The following is a 22,622-nucleotide window of genomic DNA, read 5'->3' as shown; positions in this document are numbered from 1 at the left end:
GTACGATTCAGGCTTTTATCTCACCAAGCGCGTCTTGTCTCTGGATAGGTGGTCTATTGCTTGTGGTCCCTCCAGGAGGAATTCGGTGACGTCCTCATACCACTCCCGAAGTCCTTGCTTGTCGTAGAGTAGACGACGCATCTGATGCCTGCGCCTCACTCAACGTTTGTCTTGCGTCGCTCGAACTCGCTAAAATGGCCTTGGACATGTCCCACACCTGTCTATTTCCCAAGGGCTGACCTGGTCATATGTGCTGCCACTTGCTCGAACATGGGTATATCACACCCAACACGGGTATATAGGTCCAACATGCGCCACGGGACTACGTGTATTCGAGTATGAATACGGCCAGGCAGAGGTACCTTCCGCACATTGTCATGAACCTCATCTTAAAGGTATATACCCCCCTTCAATCCCATTCCCGTCACCAGCAACAGCAGGCGCCCCTCTGGGTCGGGGGGTCAGGTCAAACTGGGCTGGGTGGTGGAGTGGTTCATGGTCAACAATTAACATCGCAAACCAGCCTACTCGACGACAGGCTTAGCGCATACGAGAGTCCCCGAGTTCGAATCCCAGCATGAGCACCAGATTTTCCAGCATGAGCACCAAGAGATGTAGCCACACCGGTGGTGAACTCTTTTTTTAGATGTTTGGTATAGCTTCTAGATGTCTCACGTCCGCAGACCTCCTTTTCTTGATTCACGTGGATAAACGCGCGATCAGAGTCATAATTAACAGCACGGAAGTGCGCTATGTGATCATTGCCGTTACTCCAGTAGAACAACGCGAGTTCGGTGTGTATTCCACCCCATTTGGATGGGATCCTACGGCTCAGATGCCGGATAGCGAAGAAGTGGACGCGGCCTTGGGACCCGCCTAGATTATCATTTACATTGTGTCAAAGTAGAGAATGGCGTCGGACCAGGACGAGAGGGCGAAAACCCCCGCTGTTGCGTTAGATGCTTGCCGCGAAGACAGGGATCGTTGCCCGGATTCCGCGCGGAGTGTCATTTGGCATAGGGCTGTTGTGGGCTCTTATGTAGGCGTTAATTATGAAGAGTGTGAAGAGGAAGCATAGTATGATGCGAGGGAGCGCCTCAGAAGGAGGAATGGGAGGATCATGGCATCTGAGTTCAAAGCTGATGTCCGTGGGCTAAGATGATGTTGGTCTTTTCATAAGTGCCAGGTATTCATTCATCGTGCTCTGAGGCCTGATTCGAGCTCGGGGTCAGCTGAAGTAGCGTATTGTCTCTATACTCTAAAACAATGAGAGTGGGGGACGGTGAGCTCGGAATTGAAGCCATCGTGAGATTCCCTCGTTGTGCCTCTGTTTGCTGCAGAATGTCAAGTGCACCTCAGTGATGGAGTTCTAAGTGGGCCCCATCGCAAACGGTGTGGCGTGTGGCTGATGTTAGGAGATAAGGTGACACACGCCACACTGAAGCTTATCGCCGACCACCAAAATTCCGTCCATCATCCCAGATCTCGGACCGGCAGACTGCAACTGCGAGAAAAAAGTTCTCTCATGAAGGATTATCAATCATCTGCCCATAGTAGACGTTTGTTTCTGTAACGTACTGGGGCAGCAATTACCATGGCATTCCGATCCAGCCACGGCTTTGAGATTACCTGATCTAGACCCTGGAGGTTTGCCTAGCAAAGTACACCATGAACAGGCTTCATCCCACTCTCAGCCAAGTCGCCGCGGGCTCTTGATGAAGCTTGGCCTTGTTGTTATTTGTTCCCGGCAAAATCCCGAGGTCCGGTAGTGCGGCAGGACGATGGTGTGTGGGGCAGGCATCTGAATCGCCGGGCCGTTCGCCGCAACCTCGTGGCATTTCTCAGCACGTCAGAACTTCCCGACGACTTTAAGGTTGTATAGTTCTGTTCCTGGTTCTTGGGCCTGTGTCGACGCCTCAAAGACTTGGTCTGGGAACTGACAAGGCTGCATTCAGGCTTCATAATTGGACACTGAGCAAGATTGAATGTTGGCCAAGGTACTGATCACCACCGGGACGTCACCACGTTCTCTGTGCTCTCCCTACCGTTTTGGGCCCCCTGTTGCGAGACAACAAGTTGATCAAGTCACAAGCTCGAAGCTGTCAAACGCAACCCCACCGACACCCACGCGCCCCGTCTTCGTTGCTTCGCAGGCTCTGGCACCTCTGCTGTTCATCGTACTATACGATTTCTAAGCAGAGCCCTTGAAAACTTCGTCTGTCGACGTGGCTGCCCACCCAAGTCTCGAAGAGAGCTCGGACGCTCAACCCGCTTTTGGCAATATCGGGCCTAATTCGCCTTCATGATTCGTTGCCTCCTAGGTTATCGTCTGTCATCGTCTTTTTGCCCACACGGACCCATTCCGTTGCGGAGCCGCAGTTCTTTCTACACTAGTAGGGAGACCTCGTCCAAGGGGAACTCGATACGTTCGAGAACTTTTCCTTTTCGCCCAGGAACACCGCGTGTAGCGCCCTACAGAGTACCTCGGATTCTTCAGACTACCTTTGGAGTGGCATTTACCCAACCCACACCACCCCAATCCCTTCACATCATGGAGCAGTGCAAGGCACAAGCACCAGGACCCGGCTTCGGTTTCACCGCTCGGAGAGTGAGCGGATCTGGTGGCTCGCTGAGAAATGGACGGTAAGGCGTCCGACCCGCTCGCCGAGTTGTCGCCGTGTACGACGGAGGGGAGGTCATTTCTAAGCCTTCCAGGGCCACGGGAAAAGTCTTTTCGCCCAATGGATCAACAAACTCATTGCGGGAAGATCTAGTTGTGGGGGCGAGTGCCGAGGACTGCTCATGTTCCTGGTGGGACTCTCCAGATGATTCCACGACGATGTCGTCCGTGGTGGGCTCTTGGTTGACTTACACCAAGTCTCTGGAACATACAAATACCCTCAAGATCTCCCTCTTTTCAAGTGAAGAGAACCATCATCACAAGCTATATCTTCATCCATCACTCTGATCTACAGTAAATTTCATCTCTCTACTTCCATTTGAACTGCATTTCTAGATACCCCCTTTCGACTTTCAAAACCTACCTTTCCAAAACAATCACAATGGCCGCCGAGAACACCAAGCTCTTCCAGCCTCTCAAGGCCGGCAAGATGGAACTCGGCCACCGCGTCGTCATGGCTCCCCTCACCCGCTACCGCGCCGACGACGACTCCGTTCCCCTCGACCTCGTCTCTCAGTACTACGCCGACCGCGCCTCGACCCCGGGCACCCTCATCATCACCGAGGCCACCGCGGTCTCCCCGGCCGACGTCGGCGATCTCGACCTCCCCGACTTCTCCACCCCGGCCCAGATCGCCGCCTGGAAGAACGTCTTTGACGCCATCCACGCCAAGGGCAGCTACGTCTTCCAGCAGCTCTGGTCCCTCGGCCGCGCCGCTGACCCCGAATTCGTCCGGGGCCGCGGCTTCAAGTACTGCTCCTCCTCCGACGTTCAGATGACCGGCCGCCCCTGCAAGCCCGACGCCCTCACCGAGGAGGAGATCTGGGAAAAGATCAACAACTGGCGCGTCGCCGCCCGCAACGTCATCGCCGCCGGCGGTGACGGCGTCGAGATCCACGGCGCCCACGGCTACCTCGTCGACCAGTTCACCCGCGACTCGGCCAACAAGCGCACCGACAAGTGGGGCGGCTCCGTCGAGAACCGCGCCCGCTTCCTCCTCGAGATCGTCAAGGCCGTCGTTGAGGAGGTTGGCGCCGAGCGCGTCGCCCTGCGCCTGAGCCCCTTTGCCACCTTCCAGGAGTCCTACTCCACCAGCCCCGACACCTGGGAGCAGACGGCCTACATTGTCCGCGAGATCAAGAAGGCCGGCCACAAGCTCGCCTACCTCTCCCTCGTCGAGGCCGTCGGCAACCCCGTCAACCTGGGCATCGTGCCCCGCCAGGTCACGGACGACGTGCAGCCCTTTGACGAGGCCAAGCCCCAGACGCTTGACTTCATCCTCGAGGAGTGGGACAACATCTCCCCCGTCGTCGTCGCGGGTGGCTACCTCGGCGACAGCGCCCGCTGGGCCGTCGACGAGCGCTACGCCAAGTGGGATGTCGCCGTTGCTTTCGGCCGCTACTTCATCTCCAACCCGGACCTCGTCTTCCGCGTCAAGAACAACGTCGCCTTCACCCCCTACGACCGCACTACTTTCTACAAGAAGAAGAGCAACGATGGCTACAACACGTACGAGTTTAGCGAGGAGTACAAGAAGGTCAACGGTGTTAACGGTGTTAACGGCTCCGCCTAAGTTCTTTTTGCCAAGAGACACTGGAACGGGCCGAGGCTGGGAATGGTATAGAGGATATGGGCATTTACATGCATAGCATTGGAGTTTTTGGGTTTGGCATGATAAAAGATCTATGAGGGTCGATATAGATACACATGAATACAACTTTCTTTTTGTCTACTTTTGTGTATGTTGGCTATGTGATGGAGAATGATGCTCGAGGGTAACAGTCTTTCCTAAACACTTCTTGGGTCCGGTGTTGATTTGTTTGACTTACATCTTTGTTCCTGCGTAATGTTTCCTGGCACTGACGGCGTTGCTTGGTAGCAGAGAATCTCGTCATTTTGCCGGCCTGGCCTACCAACTTGAGCATGCCCTGGTTCTGTCTAGATTGGGTTTGGTATTTGCCCACTTTCACTACGAGATAAGCATAAACAGGGTCGTCTTACAACAAGTGAATGCTGGAGAACCACGGTTGCCGAGGCTGAGTCCAGAGCATCTAAGGGTGAATGATCATATAGCCTCATCATGACGACCCTCAAAACTGATGAGGTGCCCATGCCTTCTTGTTGCGTGCTACTCCAAGTTGTCGCTGATATGTGTTGTGTGATTTGTAGGCTGTAGCTCGCCCGATGCATCGATCTAGAAGGGACCCGCAAAGTGCCGAAACTGAATATTAGGTACGGATGGGTGAAGTGAGTAAGATGCTGCGGGATCTAATATCAATTGAGACATTATAGGCCTGGTCGTTAACGCTAAAGAACTGGGTGAGTTTTCGGACCGTTAAACATCAAGGATATATCGCAGATGTCCCATGTGTCGGATGCCATCGTACATGGGTAGAGGCACGGAACAGCTTCAACGGCAAAAGAGGAGCTGAAAGGGAACAAGTCGGCGCCTGTGTGGAGCAGGAAGTCCGGTCGGCGGCCGGAGAAAAAACGGAGGACTTATGGTCCGAGCGCCCACCCGCCTTCCCCAAGCGAATTTCAACCAAAAAGATCACATGACGCGGTAGGAGGGCAACCGAGCCCTACCAAAAAGTGCGAGTGGGGCGATTGATTCGCAGAGAAGCGAAACCTCCAAGCGACTGCAGCCCCAGCACCCTTTCCAAAACTTCGACACCACCGGCAATTCAGCTTATTCGCCTTCGATAGACCGCATCGAAAGCGAATTCCCTGGCAACTCACAACCCGCAAAGATGGCTGACGACCCCGAATACGTACGTTCGAATCTCCTCCTGTTTCCCTGAGCGATGGAAAAAGAATAAAGCAATTTCGAATGGACGCGCCCGCGACAAGGGAAAAAAATGGGGGAGGGACTTGTTGCGTGGTGGCGTGGGCTTCACATCTTGGAACAGAACAGTTTTTGGCTGACTGGATGGACGCATACAGAACGCCGAGGAGGCTGCCGAGCTCAAGAAGAGAAGAGCGTTCCGCAAGTTCCAGTATCGCGGAATCGACCTCGAGGCGTACGTTTGCCCATATCTCACATCCCACCACCATCAATCACACCTGGCACCCCACGATCGACGAACACCACGATGGTTTCATCACCATCTTCCCTCTCTCCACCTACCTCACGATCCGAAGACACCGAGAATCAATCGCACCACATGAGGGGAACAGTCTAAGCTAACATGTCTTCTCGCTCCATAGTCTCCTTGACCTCGACTCTGAGCAGCTCCGCGATGTCGTCCACGCCCGTGCCCGCCGGCGCATCAACCGCGGTCTCAAGCGCCGCCCCATGGGCTTGATCAAGAAGCTCCGCAAGGCCAAGCAGGAGGCCAAGCCCAACGAGAAGCCCGACCTCGTCAAGACCCACCTCCGTGACATGATTGTCGTCCCCGAGATGATCGGCTCCGTCATTGGCATCTACTCCGGCAAGGAGTTCAACACCGTCGAGATCAAGCCCGAGATGGTTGGTCACTACCTTGCTGAATTCTCCATCTCTTAGTATGTGCCCCCCCTCCACCCCGATTATGCTGCCTAGACTTAGCGATACGCCTCGAAACAAATACTAACAGCCTACCAGCCGCCCCGTCAAGCACGGAAGACCCGGTATCGGTGCCACGCACTCTTCTCGTTTCATCCCCCTGAAGTAAGGGAGAGTATGGTTGTGGGCTGTCTATGGGAGGTTCTTGCATTCAAACGGGCATCAAGGCGAAACGGGAAATGGTTTTGGTAGCAAGGCAAGGCCGCTATCATGTTGTTTGGGCGATGATAGTTCAATACAACATCGTTGTCCGCTAAAAAGTTTGAGCCTCAAAATGGGAATGAATTCAACGAAGAGATACCAAAAGTACATTTCACTCTTCCACTCATACTTTGCCGTGACGTTTTACGACTGCCAATTTTCTTTTTGGACGCGTAGGGAACCTTGATAAAAGTGGCCACTTTCTTGCAACTTAATTAAGCCCTTGTTCTTCAATATCAGAATGTCATCGTTTGGACCCACCAGAATCTCGCTGACCAACCTGGAGGTTCAGGTACTTCGAGGCTTATCACTTGTACGATACCACTGAGGGCACCAGCATGGACAGTGATCATCTGTAACAACGGCACCGAAAGCACGTGGGTATATCTATGTCATGATCTATGTATCCTTTCTCATCACTCTCATCACAACTCATCCTTTCCAATCAACTTCAGCTGCGCCTTCTCATGCGCATCAAGCCTCTCATACAGATCCCGGCTCCAGTGGCTCGAATCGCCCTTATTCTTCTCCATGATCGCCTTGACCGCAACCTTCCAGTTCTCGTCGCTCACGCGGTCGGCAACCCTCTTGGACCTGTCCGCCTCGGAGGCCTTGAACAGGGGCCAGACGCCAACGTCGGCGCCCATGTTCTCGTCGAGGAAGCTGTCCAGCACGAGCTGGCCGGTCTTACGCTGCGCAGTCTCCCATTGCGCGTCCTCGGGTGCCAGGACCTCGAGGAGGCGGTCCATGCCCTTGTTGGCGATGAAGTCGTCCCGGATGGTGGGGCTCTTGATGAGGCCTTTGATGGCGGCGACTTGCGCCTTGGCCTTGTTCGCGGCGCGGAGGACGTCGTGGTTCGCTGCGTCGCCGGCACCGTTCTCGGGTGAAGAGCGTACGAAGGAGGCGTAGAAGCCGTCCCGGATCTTGAGCTGCGGCGCCTTGTGGAGGGAGCGGCAGGATGAGTCCATCAGCTGGGGCCAGACTTTGGTCACCTCCTCGAGGGCGGTGGGGTTGTTCTGGAGAGCGCCGGAGATGATGGCTGCCGCCTGCTGGTCGCGGGGCACTGCGCCCTCGGACGGCGCGGGTGTCTTGGGGTCAATCATGAGGCAGAAGAGGGACTTGACGGTGTCAAAGGTCTCTGTGATTTTGAGACCGTAGTAAATGTCGTGAGAAATATCCTCGAGAAACTCCAGGGCCTCGTCCATCGGGAGGTCGCTTCCGTGGGGCCCCTTTTTGACGTACTCGAGACTCGTGTAGAACTCGCCCGACTCCTGCTTGGGTTGCTTCACCACGCCGACTGGTTCGTATTTTGGCGCGTCCTTGGGAATCTGCGCTTCCGCAGGTGCTGCTTCGTCCGAGTCCACGACCACGATGGAGCGGTCAACGGGCAGGCCCTCAAGTTCTGGGTTCTGCTCGGTTGGGTCGTTGATCTTGGCTTCCTTTTTGCCCGTGTTGATGTTTAGGCGTACGTGGAGTCCGGGGGGTAATTCTTGATCATCGTGAACTAATTGAAACTCTTCCGTGGGTTGGAAGATTTTGGGATAACATTCTGATGGGTTGTCGGTGTGGCAGATGAGCTCTACTTCCGCTGATGGTGAGGGCGCTGACGGTGATGAGGCGGAGGCTGATGATGCGAAAAAGACGAGGCCGAGAACGACCACGAAAATTGTGAATGGAAGAAGAGACGTGCGGGTTGATCTTCTCGACGCCATTTCGACCAATTTAAATAAAGGGTTTGACCTTTGTATGTTGTTGGTTGCAGAGGTGTTGAGATGGATGATATTGATGAATCTGGCCGGGTGAACAGATACAATCTTATCTGATGTGTAGGACCAGCTAAAAACGCTGTATTGCTGTAAGAGATTGTACGCAAGGTGGACCTCAAGGAACTTAAAACTTGACTCAGTCTAAGGATGCAATTTGATGCAACGATAATCGGTTGAAGAGATGCACGCCTTTATACACAACCGCAAGATTATGAATGAGTCAACAGTGGAAAAGGACAGGTTACCATCGCGAAATAGAAATCCGTCGAAGTCGTCCGTCTGGCCAAGTTGTATCCAAAAGCCCCATTAAGAGGCGATTTCACTTATTTGAATTCGGCAACCGATGATTGGCTCAATAGACGCGACTGGCCGCGCTTGTGTGCGCTAGCGCGAATCCACGAAAAGTGACGCTCCTCCGGCACTTTGGATCAACCTCCACCAAGCCGAAGCTCCCTCCTCGAGAGACGTACTCCCAGCAACCGAACTCCCATCGTCAATTGACACCCCGTTTCCGAAACGTCATACACGATGCAGGCCATTCGAACGCGGGCTGTCTGCATCGCGCGCCAGTCACGGCTGACTGGCCTGCGCCAATCGAGAACCTACGCCTCCGGAGGTGACCACGGCCACCACCACGCCCACACCGTCGAGGAGCCCATTGGCGTACGTCTGCGAATAACCCCTCCTTTGTTGTCAATTGGCGGTCGATGTGCTATTGGCAGTTATATGAATTCAATTGGCTTACTTGAGACTCGATAGAACTTCTTCTGGGCCGTCGTCGCCATTATCCCGTCCGCATACGCCGTCTACAAGATCACCGCCCCCGGCAAGGACGGCGAGCCTCCCTACCTCACCCAGAAGATCCACGAGGCGTGGCACTGGCAGGAGACATGGAAGGAGAGAAACGCGCTGCACACCAAGGCCGTTGAGCAGGCCGGTTTCGACAGACTGCTCTTCTTCTCCACCCCTGCCAACCGCGATGTCGACCTCAGATTCCCCGAGTACGCCTCCCCTTGCGAAATGGAAGACGTCTAGCCCTTCATAATGGAAAAGAGAAAAGAATAGAAGCTGACAATTGATGCGCAGGGCCGTGTCCAACTTCGCCGCCCGCAACGTTATTGCCGGTTCCCAGACCAACCTGGACCACGTGATTGCCCACTACAAGAAGCAGCACCTCGACGAGGAGGAGCGGAAAGCAAAGAAGCTTGCCGCGCAGAAGCAGGTATGAGAGTAGGGTGTGGTGTATGATACCGTTACATAGATCAACTCGAGGTTGAATCAAAAATTTCAGTTCTTTTGTTATCAGTTGACCATCCTCCAGTATGCTGTGGTAGCAACAGACGAAGATCAAGACGAGTGCCTTAGCTTCACTTGCTTGATCTTGCTTGGCGTCCTGGGGGCGGCTATTGGTTTCCTGAACTTCTGGTATGCTCATGCCTTTTGCACATCAAGCTTAGCTATCCCGTCTACCGCCTGCCATTGGGAGACCGCACTGGGCGTGTTCGAGCCACGGACCTGCCTGGTCTGCTTAGGAAGCTCTGATTCTTACGCTTCTCTAGTAATCATTACTCTATTATCAAATATGTCCCGTGCTCCACCGACTTCCTTCCCATTCCTGGTGAATCTCAACACTTATCATCGTCACAAAGAGCAGGTAAGCTATCTAAGGTATTTCGCGGAGATATGGCAATCCCAGGTTCTGACTTCCTTACCTAGGAGTGTAGATAAGACCAGCAATGTCGTGCGACTCGTGACCACCGTATGGTGCCATCTCAACCCACCTTCCAACTCCCTGCTGTTGAATCGTACCCAACCCTCGCTAGCAGCTTCCCACCGCGAGTCGTTTTTGGGTACTTGATAAGGTATACCAAAGAAAGTGATCGCATCTTGCACCTGGCACCCAGATGGCTTACAAGGCAAGGTAGACGTTCGTGCACCTCCCTTCTCTCTCTTAGCTTCCTGGTATCTGCCTTCCACCATAATTTACTCTGCTTCTCTTCTTGAACTCATCCTCTTCTGTCGCCTTTCTCCCATATCTTCTCCTTCGACAGACTTCGTCATTCATCACAATCCGCATTATCCCCAAGACTTTCTTCGTTATTCATCCATTCTTCTTGTTAATCGTCCCATCGTAGTGCTCGTCGAGTACTTAGACATTTCATACACAACCCACTATACACGACACGAGCTTTACGTCGTCGGCATCAAAATGTCGCTACTACCCATGCCTCACATGCTCAGCTTCATAGAAGGCCCGAGGATAGCAATGAGAAATTACCCAATCGGGGCTGCCATTTTCCAGGGCCCGGCCATGTTCAGGGTGACCAATTTCCAACCAGAAGATGACCGGCTCTCCAATTTCTAGGAGGGATTGACGATGCCCGCTGCCAACGCAATCAAGGGGCTCTACCGGGAATTCTGCCCACGGCTGGAGGAAGTTCCCATGTCGCGACACATAATGAACGCTATGCACCATTCTATACTCTGCGAGTTCATGAACACCATTGGATTCATGGTATTCGGAAACCATCTCATACCTCTCGACCCTAACGAGCTTCTGCCTTTTGGAGACCCGAACGGAAATGCCCGGTTCACCGGATACTACAATGACACCATCTCTGTTTTCAGAGCCACAAGGGACATCGCCATGGGCGAGGAAATTCGGATGTGTCGTCCATCTTTCATGTGTCTCTGCACGCTATGCTCTGTTCCGCCACCAGCCACAGCCTTGCGGCTTAACCCCGCAGCCTTCCCGTTCTTTTCCACCGCTGGCAGTGCCACCAGTAGCGGAGCGGTCGACAAAGAAAGACACGTGCAAGCCGACGGGTGCGAGGATGACGAGGATGGCGAGAACGGCGATAACGAAGAAAGCAATGAAAGTGACCAAGACGAGGAAGAACAAGAGACCCTCGAGATTCCAAAGCGAAATAAAGGCAAGGGAAAAGCCGTTGATATGGAACTCGACAACGGTGAAGGTCCCAGCAGGCCCAGAGAAGAGTGGCAGGTCAGGGCAGAGGACCAGGAAGAAGCCCCAAATCTCTACTCTGGTACCGGAAATAGTCCCCTTTCCTTTCGAGCAGCCTTGGCGCTACCGGCTCCGGGGTCTGCAGGGTCAAGACCTCGTGACCCTCTGACAATGAATCCGGCCACCCCGTCTACTGGTAATCAGCAGCAAAAGAAGGTCGCCAAGTCCGACAGCGGTGGTGATGCAGAACATGTTGAGGTTGTTGCCAACAGGGACGGAGCGAACGATATGGCACAAAACAAGAAGCTAGGCCGCACAGCTAGATTCAAACTGGTCTTGAGGAAGAAATTTGGAATCAAAGACAAGCGCGAGGCCGGGAATAACAAGGATAACCAAGCTGAAGGCGAACAAATAGAGGACAACCAATCCGGTGTCAAACATCCTGGTGACGGCGAGCCGGCAACCAGCGAACATCAGGAGTTGGCAGATTAGATTCCTGTTCCCGGCCGGGGATAGTGTTAATGGGCGGGCACGTATGGCAGACAAAAATTAGAATACGGAGGTCGGCGGGTGTAGCTTCAATAAATATGTTTACAAGGGCTCTGGGGTGCATTCTTTGCGTGATTCAACGATACTGGTGTCAAAATACTGAATGAACAGTTGAACTTAAACGCCAGAACCACGGTGGAAGTGGGAAGGTTGACCATATCTGTGGGTATTGAAAATCAGTCAAGCGGTGTTAACTGATGTAACTCTGAAGCACATGTAGTTGGTCACCCGAGAATAGCAATGGTTCAGTTGACGTGTTCATTACTGGGCATGAAGCTCATAACCTTTCGCAAGCCTTGTTTCTCATCAGTGCCGTCATCACAGGACGGCGGACGAGCCACAACAAGAAAGCGGATGCTGTAAAAAAGCTCTCAGACCCACCAAAACCGTTGTGCCCAAAAAATCCCCTTGCCAGTTTCTCAGCGCGGCACGACATGTTCTGGCTGTGAATATGCGCAGCTGAACCGTGTCGCAGTTTATCTCCCGCAGGCACCTTTAAGATCCTCTCGGTAGCTTTCCCTTCTCCCCGTCTGAGTTTGGGGAATCGACCTTTTCGGAATAGTCCCACCCCATCGAAAGCTTCAGAAGCTCATTGGGGGCCTATAGCATCTCCACGATGCTTTTGTTTCCCCTTTTGGAAGCATCCGTAAGATGGATCTAAGAGTTTGGTGGTGGACCAGACGGTACTCGAATCTCCCTTCCCTTCCGGGGACTATGTCACCGGGATCCGCTCGGTTGCGAGGGGGAGATTGCGCCTCCTGGCAGGAACGGCTCCCTTAGAAGCCGTGGACTTTGACGAGCTATCGGGGAAATTGGGGTTAGCCATGTCTTGCTTGGGTTTATGCGGGGGAGTTGGAACGTGGGCGTCTCAACATGGATATTGGGGGGGCAGTGATCTGACGTACCTTGGAGTCCATCTCGAGACCCTCCTGCTTGTCGATGAGGAAGTCGTGAATAGCCTTGCGCTGGTCACCTGTGCGTCACGATTGTCAGTTTCGCTTATTGTATACGTAGGGGGCGGTGTATCTCCATGCTCGGAGCTCGTCTCAGCGGCCCTCGGTCGAAATCGGGTGCTTCTGCCGAGGGTGCGCAAGACAGCGTGAAAACGAAGCCATCGCTCGCTGAAGTGTGTGACGTACCCTGAAGCTGCAGAACCTCGCCGAGATCCTGGTCCTCCACAATGGTGCCGTTGCAGGCAAATTTCTTCTTTATGACCTTGAGAATCTTCTTCTGGTCGAAGCGCTTGGGCAGGCCCTGGATGGTGGTGAGGGTCTTGCGGCCATTGCGCTGCTGGATACGGATGTGGATATAGTCCTGGCCCTTCTTCTGCTTGTCCGCGTCGCCCTCGTCCGCGTCCGCGAAGGGGTCGATGGTCTTGAGGTTTTCGATGGTAGTCATGAGAAAGAGCTTTTTGCGCGCGCGCGAAACGTCGATGCGTTAGGGAGGGTTTGTTAAGGCGATATGACGCGTTTCGTTTGAGACTTGAGAAGAAACCTGGGATAGGAAGATGAGTTGGGGCTGTTGTGAGGTCGAGATGTGTATATGCTCGTGTGAGGCTGAGGAAAAAGGCCGTGAACAGAAAGGCGGGAGTTGGTGGGATGGAGTAGGGACGAGGCGGGGTTGAAAGGTGGGAGGAAAGCAGGTCCGTGCCCGAGCGGTGATGGTGGGGCCCTAGGAGCTTTCGGTGAAGTTCCATCTGAACAGTTGCGGCAGCCCAGTTGAACAAGCACAAAAAGCTGCACTGCCACGACTGCCGCGCTTCCACACACACAAGACCCCCGAAGCAGAGAAAGTCGGTGAGCTTCTCCAGCTTTTTTTCATAGCTGTCGATCCTTGATTATTCCCCTGTTGTACCTTGCATTAGCCACATGCAAGTGTGGCGCATACAGATATCTCTCTTGCCCTGTATTCCTACCCAAGGGATTGGGCAACATATCGAAGAGGTTTCTCGGTAGTTTTGGATGACATTTCTGAAATCTTCTGGACCAACGGGGAGCAGCCTTCACTATGACAGAATTAAGCAGTGGCATAGAGGTACGCGGCGAGAGAGGTGGCGCCAAGGGTCGCTCCGTCCACGCGGCACGCCGCTTCGAGCCGGGAGACATCATGGCCCGGTTCAACAACCCGGCCGTCGTGCTCCCCCCAGGCCCGCGCGCGCTGGAGTTCTGCAGCCACTGCCTCAAACAGCAGCAGGAAGACACTCCGGTCACAGAGAAGCTCCGCGCATGCACGGGATGTAAGACGGTGGCCTACTGCGGACCGGCTTGCCAGCGCGCCAACTGGTCTGTAGTACACAAGTTCGAGTGCAAGGCGATTCAGAGGCTTCACAAGACCAAGCCAGCGGACCAGCCGAACTGGGTGCCGACGCCGGTCCGGTCGGCGGCGCAGGTCATGCTACGGCCCAAGGTGATGGAGAAGTTTGAGGAGCTGGAGGGCAATGTGGAGTCGTGGCAGGGCAGAGAGATGGTCAAGTTGCAGCTTCAGGCGCGTGGGGTTGTGATGTGTCTGGGTGGCGATGAAGCTTCGGTTGACTTGCTGGAGAGTGCTTTTCAGGTTCTGTGCAAGGTGTGTGGTGCCCTATAATATCTTTTCTCCGAGCCGAGTAGATCCTGTGTATGCTGATAGTGCTTTCAGATTCAAACGAATGCTTTTAGTGTTTCAGAGGATGAGACTGATGGCATTTACTTGGACACAACACTGGCCATGATGAATCACTCATGCAGCCCTAATGCCATGGTCCAATTCGATGGCAGGTCAGCCTCACTCCGCGCAATGGCTTTCATCGAGCCCGGGGATGAGGTCGAAATATCTTACATCGGTAAGTTGTCGTATTAAGCCGCCTTCAGGACCGTCTCATGAAAGGACATCAGCTAAGCGATTACAGATGAAACGCATCCAAAGAGCAAAAGACATGAAAGCCTGAGATCGTATTACTTTGATTGCAAGTGCTTCAAGTGTATCGAAGACCTGGACGAGTATCAGGTCGCCCAGAAGGATCCGAGAGTTGCTAAGCTGAATGAGCTGAGTGCAACACCTGATATCGAGAGATTCCAACACCCTCAGGTGGCCGACAAAGACAGATTGCGGCAAGCCATTGAAGTCAAAAAGCTTTTAGAGATATATACGGCGCAAGTCCGTCACACAGAACCGACAGCAAAGCACAAGTGGCTGAGGAAGGCGTACAAATCGGCCTCGTGGTTTACCGAGAATGGTCGATGGGCCATTGAGCCCTTTGCTCAGCTCTTGGACAAGGCGGCAGTCTATTATGGGAAAACCCGGGGCAATCACGAATGCGCCTTGGCCATTGCCTGCTTAGTGGCGTACGAGATCGAACCGTACAAGCATCCCATCCCCTTTCACAACGAGAGAATAAGGGGTCTCACCGCCATTGCCAACGAGCTATCTCACACAGCGCCTGAACCGGAAAAGCTGGTAAAGCTGGCGAGGGACATGGCTGCGAAGAAGAAGTTCTCGGCCGCCGGCGTCAGAGTATTGGTGGATCTCGACCAAGTGTCAATGTGCCAGATGGTTTTGTCCTTGATCAATGCGTACAAGGATCGGACGTCAAAGGTCCACTGGGACGATGTTAGTATGATCAGATGGATGATTGCTGAGATCGAGAGCCTTCCGGGCCGAGACAGGGAGAACAGCCTGATCAACGCCTGGATCATGGATCCAAAGGGAATGGACCAGTTCTTCCGGTACGCTCTGGTAGAGCCGCTCAAGGCGTTGTCTGAGCTCGGAAAAGCTGTGTTGGAGGTGGACCTAGGCGAGGACCGCGATTTGTCCGCTAATTGATACCCCTGAACGAGATCAAAGTTGAATACAAAAGTTCTTTCTTGATCACTGAGCTGCCTATAGGAGTGTCAAAACTTGCAGTCCGTGGGTAAAGAAGCCCTCGGCTTCTTGATACTCCTCTTGTCACTGGCACCCGACCTGGTGAGTCTTGGGCTTTTGTTACCTTCACCAGCTCCAGCCACTTTCTCTGCTGGTGCCCTTCGTTTGCGACTCGTAGGTTGCAGAACTTTGAGTGAGGCTGAAGTGGCTTCGCTGGAAACCTTGGCAGGTGCTTCTTGATGCAAGTCATTCGTTATTGGATAGGTATTGTTCGATGGGCCAGATGTGGCCGTGCTCTTGGATTGCTGAATTGGAGCGAGTTGTAATTTTCGCGAGGTTGAGAGAGATGCTCTGCACTCGCCTCCAGACGCTGTATCCTGCTCTTGAAGAGATCAAACTCCATCTGCAATGTCTCCACTTGACTTGCCCGAGCTTCAATCTTGGTCATGTTGCTGGTCAAGATATCCAATTCCCGTAACGGTATTTGCTGCTTTGACAGGTCGACTTTCTCTTTGCGGTCCTGGTCCATCATCTGTCTCAGCTGCCTCAACTCAATTTGTAAAAGGGCTGTTTCCTTGGCACTGCCAATGTTCATGTCGAGGATGTTTTTCACGGTTGCATTCGATTTTGTCACATCCGCTTGTAGGCCCAGGTTACGTTTTCGAGCTGCTTGTAATCTTCTCGCGAGATTAGGAGATCGTTTCGGAGCTCAACATCCTCCCTATTAACTTCTTCGGAGAGCTTCTTCATCTCAGATATGGCAGCGTTTGCGGTCCGAACCTGGCTCTCCAATCGAGACAGCTTGAAACTGTTTTGTGTCGAGAACTCCCCACTGGATACTTCGATCTTAACAGACTTCAAGTCAGCTTTGTGAAGATCGAAGTCACTCTGAAGTTGACCTAGAGTCGAGTTGAGCTTTGCCATCTCCTTTTCGATGCGCAAAACAGCGCTGTCGAATTGGGACACGACTTGGAAACCGGCAGTATCTATTTCTGTCAATGCTCTCCCGCTGCGCATCGAGATCTACTCGCAAGCAAAGAGAAAGCGGTGTTCTTGGAGTTTGGCGACTCATGCCCAGGCCCAAAACCTTACCAGAATCGGGATTGAAATGATCGTTTGCCGGGTACGATCCGGGGCGAGAGTCATTCCGGAGCTTCAATGTGTGGCGCACATTGAGCTCGACCGGCTTGCCATTCTTCTTGAGAAACACGATAGTTGTCTTTCTGAGAAGTATTTGCGAGCTACCTTGGGTGAGTAGGGGTATAGTCGAGTCGCGAGGTCGACCTACTCGTGAAGCACATGATTGACTGGGCTACTTAGACACATGAGGCCGATGACGTTATCACATTTGGCGCAAGCGACATCTTGAAGCTCGCTGCGAGAGATCAGTCTGCCGATTCACAAAGAAAAAAAGGTGAACGGTCCTTTACCACTCGGCAACGAGGTATCCTGCTTCACCAATTCTCGTGGGTTCCTTGGCGATCATCTGAGTATTGCCTTGGGCCTCAATCGTAGGACTGGTATAAGATTTCCCAATCTGAGTCCATAAATTGAAGAAAGTTGCCAATATTGCTTGACAGCTTGCGCACTTGCACTGGATGACTTCCATTTTGGGGAAGGCTCAACTGATTTGCGATGGCACGGATCTTTGAACTCGAGGCTTTCGCGACGACAAGAGTATATGTTTGGTAGCTGTTGACTCCGAGATTGTATGATGGACGACATATAGGAAAGGTTGCTTCCCATTGCATCACGGCGAAGGACGAAGGGTACCTCATGGCAAGGTAGAGTGACACTGCGACAGAATGCGACAGGCAATCTTGCTATTTGCCTGCTCGTGCCTACCTCATTTCAGTCCCTGTCGACTGGGAAGGAGCTCGAGGCCGGGGGTCCCTGACAGTTGACGCTTATCTTATCACACACCCAGCCGATTGGCTCGCCCCGCAAAACCACCTAACAATGGGAATCAACGGTCGCATTTGTGCTTTCCATGTCAGGGAACTTTTTTTCTGAGCTACCATTTGAAAATTCACCCCAACACACCTACAAGCACGCCTCGACTATCCACCGCAGCGCAATTCGATCTACCGCCACCGACACTGGACCTCCTGAACCTCTGCCAATTACCATCGGCAGTAATTGGACGAGAGACATCATGGGGAAGCGCCGTAGAAATCGCGACGAAGGCGGAGAGGGTGCCATTGTCGCCTCCGATGATGTCCCCGTAATAACCTCCCAGATGGACGAAGCGACTGCCGAAGCCGAGACAGGAAATGGCGAAAACAGTTCTCGGGAGAGTTCCTCGAATACTCAAAGTAGTGGCAGCTTGAAGAGAAGTGCTCCTGGCGATGATGACGAAGGATGGACCAAAGTCGAGCGATCCAGCAAGAAACGCAAGAAGGTCCCCCGCGAGGGCTCCAACAACTATCCCGCAATTACCTTCTCCACGAGCGCAAAGCTGTTTTCCAAGATCAACCTTGCTATGCTTCGCGACCTTGTCTTGTACATATTCGCTGATGGAACGGGCCCGAACTGGGTTTCTGTCTCTCACCGACCAAACTTCAGAAAGATTGTTGTGTTGATGGTGCCTGGATTGGAGGAGGCCATGTTCAAGGAGGGGGTGAATTTTGACAATTACACATCTGGCCCAGCTAGGAACCAGGACCGGACGGAAACGACGCCCGACGATTACTACCCACGAGCTCTTACTGCAGACCAGCTGCCGGTTGCGCTGCAGGGATTTGCCAAAATGTTCCCCCACTTATGGCCTGTCAAGGCACCTGGTGACGACAAGTACATGAAGCTTCACTCACCCATGGGAACGTTTTTGACGGCACCGATGCCTAAGAACAAGGACGACAGAAAGGGCCCTAAACCGGCAAGAGAGCCTTCGGGATGGAAGAATGAGCGAACCCGTATTACCGAGTTCCTCGCATCACTCGAAGAGCTCGAGACTGCTGGCCATCTCATCCACCCAGCACTCATCGAGAACGAGGAGAGGAAAGCGGCCTTCAAGGTTCCCGAAGGATGGGCAATCTCTAAAGTTGACAAGCTCGAAGACGGCGAGGTGCCTGAGGCGGAGATCGAAAGCGGTAGCGTGACCGCTGGTCGAGAATGTCTCGCCTTGGATTGCGAGATGTGCATGACAGGAGAGAACGAATACTCACTTACCCGCATCAGCGTCATATCTTGGTCGGGCGAGCTCATCATGGACGAACTGGTGAAGCCAGAAAAGCCCATTATCGACTACGTCACCCGATTTTCCGGCATCACCGAGGAGATGCTGAAGCCAGTCACGACCACCTTGAAGGATATCCAACAGAAGTTGGTTGAGCTCGTCACTCCGCGGACGATCCTGATTGGACACTCGCTCGAGTCTGACTTGAAGGCCCTGCGATTCTCACACCCTTTCATTGTCGATACCTCATTAATCTACCCCCATCCTAGAGGGCCCCCTCTGAAGGCGTCATTGAAGTGGCTTACTCAGAAGTATGTCAACCGCGAAATCCAAAAAGGTGGTGCCAATGGACACAATCCCATCGAAGACTCCCGCGCCTGCCTTGATCTCGTCAGACAAAAGTGCGAAAAGGGCAAGTTGTGGGGCGCGTCCGATTCTCAAGGCGAGAACTTATTCCGGCGGCTAGCAAGAGCCGGGACCGCTTACAAGGCACAGGGCGGAGATGCAGGCGGCTTGGTTACCGGAAAGACAAGCGCTGCTGTAGATTGGGGCGAGCCGTCTAAGGGCCCGGGTGCTGGAGCAACCTATCAAATAGGCTGCAAGTCCGATGCGGACGTTGTCAACGGCGTCATCCGTGCTGTGAAGGGAGATCCTGATGGACTGGAGATCCCCGGTGGTGGTGTCGACTTCGTTTGGGGTCGGATGCGAGAGCTCGAGGCGTTGCAAGGGTGGTGGAACAAGAATCGGGTCGAAAGTGCCAGCAGCGACGGCGGCCCTCCTCCTTTGGACAAGACTCAGTTCCAAGGAAAGCTCGGCGGATCACCTCTTGAACAGTGCTTGGCCCGTCTGTCAGTCTCTCTTCAAGCTATCCACGAGAGCCTTCCGCCCTGCACGGCTTTCATTGTGTACACTGGCTCTGGGGATCCTCGCGAGATGAGCAGGCTTCAGGCCATACACACGCAGTGGAAGAGAGAGTATAACACCCCCGGAAAGAAGTGGGATCAACTGTCCGTCAAATGGACGGATGAGGAGGAGCAGGCTCTCCGACGCGCTGTTATTAAGGCTCGTCAGAGTATCGGCTTCATTGGGGTGAAATAGTCACCAGGAGGGCTCATGACCACAGAGCCACTGCGCCTCTTGCAAAACAAGAACGCCACATGGCTTTCTATAGATCTATCTGGAGGATTGAACATGGTCCGCAGACGGAGGACTCACGAACGAGCATTCGTACATGATACCCATAGCTTAGGTTATGACATAGAAAACTACGGGCAGCTGAGAGAAAATGGTGCCTTGTTATTCGATGAAGAGTGCGAAGGTAAGGAGACAGTGAACTGACAGAAAAGAGATCCATCAGGGTCCAGTCAAGATAGCTGATGATATTATTGTTGAAGGCCGGCTATCTACATCGCGGTTGTCGGATTAAATTGCCTAAAGAGGAGCATAAAGATGTTGAAGCCCAGCAGTGACATGTTTCTTGTACACCCATGCGCCACTCACATGCGCGGTTCGGAGTCCAGAGCTCCAAACGAACTGGGGTCAGCGCTCACCCCACTGTCGTTTTCTCTCACCTTTGATGACCTGATTGGTTACCCCGCCTCCGGCTGCGGAGAAAGATATCAACCGTGTGCCGCGCCTCAGCCCCCCGCCGGCCTGCCTCGGTATCTTCTCGGAGACGCAGCCGCTCGAGGTTGGCTGAATTACAAACCAGTCACATCCCACCTGTCTACCAACTCAAGCCCAACCAACTTTTACCCGAGCTCTCTAGAAATTGACCTTTCCCAAGCTTCTAGTGTAACCTTCACTATATACATTTCCATTACGGTTGCCACAATATCGAATCGAGAAGCCCGGCTTCCTACCCTTCACAATGTCATTTATGGGTGGCGCAGAATGCTCGACCTCCGGCAACCCCCTCAGCCAATTCCAAAAGCATGTCCAAGATGACAAGACTCTTCAGAGAGACAGACTGGTGCAAAGGGGCCCTAATGCGCTTGCCGGTGGCTTCCGAAGCGCCGGCGCAAGCACCCCGCAGGATGAGGTACGCATACAACGGACTGCCAAAGTCACGGACACCTTTGAACTAACCGGTCCTAACAGATGATGAACGGTTTCCTTAACAAAGCCCCAGGTCTCCAGCAAGAGCTCCCCATGCAAAACGGCGCTGTCCGAATCGATCCGAACCAGGGAGTCCACCTCCGCGCGAACTCAACATCACCGACGTGGGCTGGTGACTTCCAGAACCAAGCCGCCATGGAGTCGGCATTCCAACAGCCCCCCGGAACCCAGTTCAGCCCCGAAGATTTTGCGCGCTTCAGACAGATGAACCAGCAGCCTTCATCGGCGAGGGCAAGTCCCATGCCGGGCCAAATGGCTCAACAGCCAAGAATGGGCATGGGTATGGGTATGGGTATGGGTATGGGCATGGGAATGGGATACAACAGCATGATGGGCCAGCCCACGTTTCAACCCATGTACCAGCAACCGATGCAACAACAACAAGAGGACGCCAAGGGAAAGGGAAAGCTAGTAGAGCTTGACGACAACAAGTGGGAGGAACAGTTCGCCCAGATGGAGTTGCAGGAGAAGGAGGAGCAAGAGGCTAAGGCTGCGGAGCCTGAACTGGACGAAATGGACAGGGCAATGCAGAGTGAGACAGGTTTTGGCGACTTCGAATCAATATGGAAAGGAATCCAGGCTGAAACTGCTGCAGCAAGAGGCATGGTCGACGATTCGACTTTCGACAAATTCGACAGCGAGGACTGGGGTCCAGATTTCACCGGCATGAACGGCGACTGGGGCAGACTCGGCGATCCCGTCATCGAGAACTATCTCTTTGAAGAGGACAATTTTTTCAGCGAGGAGAAGAACGCATTCGAGGAGGGTGTCCGCATCATGCGCGAGGGGGGAAACCTCTCACTAGCGGCTCTCGCGTTCGAAGCTGCAGTCCAGCAAAACCCGCAGCATACCGAGGCGTGGGTGTACCTTGGCTCGGCGCAGGCACAAAACGAGAAGGAGACGGCGGCTATTCGCGCGCTTGAGCAGGCACTCAAGCAAGATCCCAACAACCTCGCCGCCCTCATGGGCCTGGCTGTCTCGTATACCAACGAGGGCTACGACAGCACTGCCTACCGCACACTCGAGCGGTGGCTTTCCGTCAAATACCCGCAGATTATCGCACCGACTGACTTGCATCCCATGGCGGAGATGGGCTTCACTGACCGGCAGCAACTGCATGACAAGGTTACCGGACTGTTCATCAAGGCGGCACAGCTCAGCCCGGACGGCGAACACATGGACCCCGACGTTCAGGTTGGTCTGGGCGTCCTCTTCTACGGCGCCGAGGAGTACGACAAGGCCGTCGACTGCTTCACGGCCGCCCTCCACTCCTCGGAACTCGGGGCTTCGAACCAGCAGGAACAGCTGCACCTGCTCTGGAACCGTCTGGGCGCCACCCTCGCCAACTCGGGCCGCTCCGAGGAGGCCATCGCGGCGTACGAGAAGGCGCTGAGCATCCACCCCAACTTTGTCCGCGCGCGTTACAACCTGGGTGTCAGCTGCATCAACATCGGGTGCCACGCCGAGGCGGCCTCGCACTTCCTCGCCGCGCTGAACATGCATAAGGCCATCGAGAAGAGCGGCCGCAACATGGCGTACGAGATTTTAGGCGGTGGCGAGGGCTCCAGGGGCGGCGCCAACACGGCGCAGCTCGACGAGCAGATTGACCGCATGACGGCGCAGAACCGGAGCACGACCCTGTACGATACCCTGAGGAGAGTGTTTACCCAGATGGGTCGCCGGGATCTGGCCGAGAAGACAGTTGCGGGTGTAGATCCCGAGATCTTTAGGGGCGAGTTCGACTTTTAGAGTGTTTCTGGATTCGGTTGCATAATACTCTCATC

General features: G+C 53.8%; 10 protein-coding genes across 10 annotated transcripts; 5 read left to right on the top strand and 5 right to left on the bottom strand.

The window, feature by feature from the left end:
• Positions 1 to 2,551: 2,551 nt before the first annotated feature.
• On the top strand, positions 2,552 to 4,253 carry CLUP02_12235 (NADPH dehydrogenase; the record flags this gene model as incomplete). The annotated part of the gene is made up of 2 exons (XM_049291199.1): positions 2,552 to 2,643; positions 3,017 to 4,253. The coding sequence occupies 2 exons, from the start codon at positions 2,552 to 2,554 to the stop codon at positions 4,251 to 4,253; spliced, it is 1,329 nt and encodes a 442-aa protein (XP_049148344.1).
• Positions 4,254 to 4,317: 64 nt separating this feature from the next.
• CLUP02_12234 (uncharacterized protein) lies at positions 4,318 to 4,967 on the bottom strand (the record flags this gene model as incomplete). Its single annotated transcript, XM_049291198.1, has 4 exons — positions 4,318 to 4,428; positions 4,510 to 4,614; positions 4,682 to 4,824; positions 4,886 to 4,967. The coding sequence occupies 4 exons, from the start codon at positions 4,965 to 4,967 to the stop codon at positions 4,318 to 4,320; spliced, it is 441 nt and encodes a 146-aa protein (XP_049148343.1).
• A 463-nt stretch (positions 4,968 to 5,430) lies between these two features.
• Positions 5,431 to 6,784, top strand: CLUP02_12233 (40S ribosomal protein S15; the record flags this gene model as incomplete). The annotated part of the gene is made up of 5 exons (XM_049291197.1): positions 5,431 to 5,451; positions 5,624 to 5,700; positions 5,888 to 6,184; positions 6,264 to 6,329; positions 6,718 to 6,784. 5 exons carry the CDS (start codon positions 5,431 to 5,433, stop codon positions 6,782 to 6,784), a joined length of 528 nt encoding a protein of 175 aa, XP_049148342.1.
• A 66-nt stretch (positions 6,785 to 6,850) lies between these two features.
• On the bottom strand, positions 6,851 to 8,137 carry CLUP02_12232 (nucleotide exchange factor SIL1; the record flags this gene model as incomplete). The annotated part of the gene is made up of 1 exon (XM_049291196.1): positions 6,851 to 8,137. One exon carries the CDS (start codon positions 8,135 to 8,137, stop codon positions 6,851 to 6,853), a length of 1,287 nt encoding a protein of 428 aa, XP_049148341.1.
• Positions 8,138 to 8,719: 582 nt separating this feature from the next.
• On the top strand, positions 8,720 to 11,648 carry CLUP02_12231 (NADH-ubiquinone oxidoreductase 17.8 kDa subunit; the record flags this gene model as incomplete). Its single annotated transcript, XM_049291195.1, has 7 exons — positions 8,720 to 8,854; positions 8,951 to 9,192; positions 9,278 to 9,413; positions 9,498 to 9,616; positions 9,751 to 9,845; positions 10,147 to 10,511; positions 10,557 to 11,648. 7 exons carry the CDS (start codon positions 8,720 to 8,722, stop codon positions 11,646 to 11,648), a joined length of 2,184 nt encoding a protein of 727 aa, XP_049148340.1.
• Positions 11,649 to 12,481: 833 nt separating this feature from the next.
• CLUP02_12230 (translation initiation factor SUI1) lies at positions 12,482 to 13,103 on the bottom strand (the record flags this gene model as incomplete). Its single annotated transcript, XM_049291194.1, has 3 exons — positions 12,482 to 12,505; positions 12,611 to 12,678; positions 12,845 to 13,103. The coding sequence occupies 3 exons, from the start codon at positions 13,101 to 13,103 to the stop codon at positions 12,482 to 12,484; spliced, it is 351 nt and encodes a 116-aa protein (XP_049148339.1).
• Positions 13,104 to 13,156: 53 nt separating this feature from the next.
• Positions 13,157 to 13,673, bottom strand: CLUP02_12229 (uncharacterized protein; the record flags this gene model as incomplete). The annotated part of the gene is made up of 3 exons (XM_049291193.1): positions 13,157 to 13,223; positions 13,283 to 13,537; positions 13,621 to 13,673. 3 exons carry the CDS (start codon positions 13,671 to 13,673, stop codon positions 13,157 to 13,159), a joined length of 375 nt encoding a protein of 124 aa, XP_049148338.1.
• Positions 13,674 to 13,712: 39 nt separating this feature from the next.
• Positions 13,713 to 15,503, top strand: CLUP02_12228 (MYND finger; the record flags this gene model as incomplete). Its single annotated transcript, XM_049291192.1, has 3 exons — positions 13,713 to 14,270; positions 14,340 to 14,523; positions 14,590 to 15,503. 3 exons carry the CDS (start codon positions 13,713 to 13,715, stop codon positions 15,501 to 15,503), a joined length of 1,656 nt encoding a protein of 551 aa, XP_049148337.1.
• Positions 15,504 to 15,788: 285 nt separating this feature from the next.
• On the bottom strand, positions 15,789 to 17,151 carry CLUP02_12227 (uncharacterized protein; the record flags this gene model as incomplete). The annotated part of the gene is made up of 6 exons (XM_049291191.1): positions 15,789 to 15,847; positions 15,900 to 16,123; positions 16,177 to 16,528; positions 16,611 to 16,783; positions 16,867 to 16,917; positions 16,973 to 17,151. 6 exons carry the CDS (start codon positions 17,149 to 17,151, stop codon positions 15,789 to 15,791), a joined length of 1,038 nt encoding a protein of 345 aa, XP_049148336.1.
• Positions 17,152 to 17,177: 26 nt separating this feature from the next.
• Positions 17,178 to 22,587, top strand: CLUP02_12226 (exonuclease; the record flags this gene model as incomplete). Its single annotated transcript, XM_049291190.1, has 7 exons — positions 17,178 to 17,230; positions 17,357 to 17,534; positions 17,593 to 19,786; positions 19,844 to 20,030; positions 20,115 to 20,514; positions 20,567 to 20,761; positions 20,821 to 22,587. The coding sequence occupies 7 exons, from the start codon at positions 17,178 to 17,180 to the stop codon at positions 22,585 to 22,587; spliced, it is 4,974 nt and encodes a 1,657-aa protein (XP_049148335.1).
• Between the last annotated feature and the right edge of the window lie 35 nt (positions 22,588 to 22,622).

The sequence above is a fragment of the Colletotrichum lupini genome, chromosome 6 (genome assembly GCF_023278565.1).
Source record: "Colletotrichum lupini chromosome 6, complete sequence".
In the NCBI taxonomy this organism is placed as follows: Eukaryota; Fungi; Ascomycota; class Sordariomycetes; order Glomerellales; family Glomerellaceae; genus Colletotrichum; species Colletotrichum lupini.
This window is presented reverse-complemented; position numbering and strand designations above follow the sequence as displayed.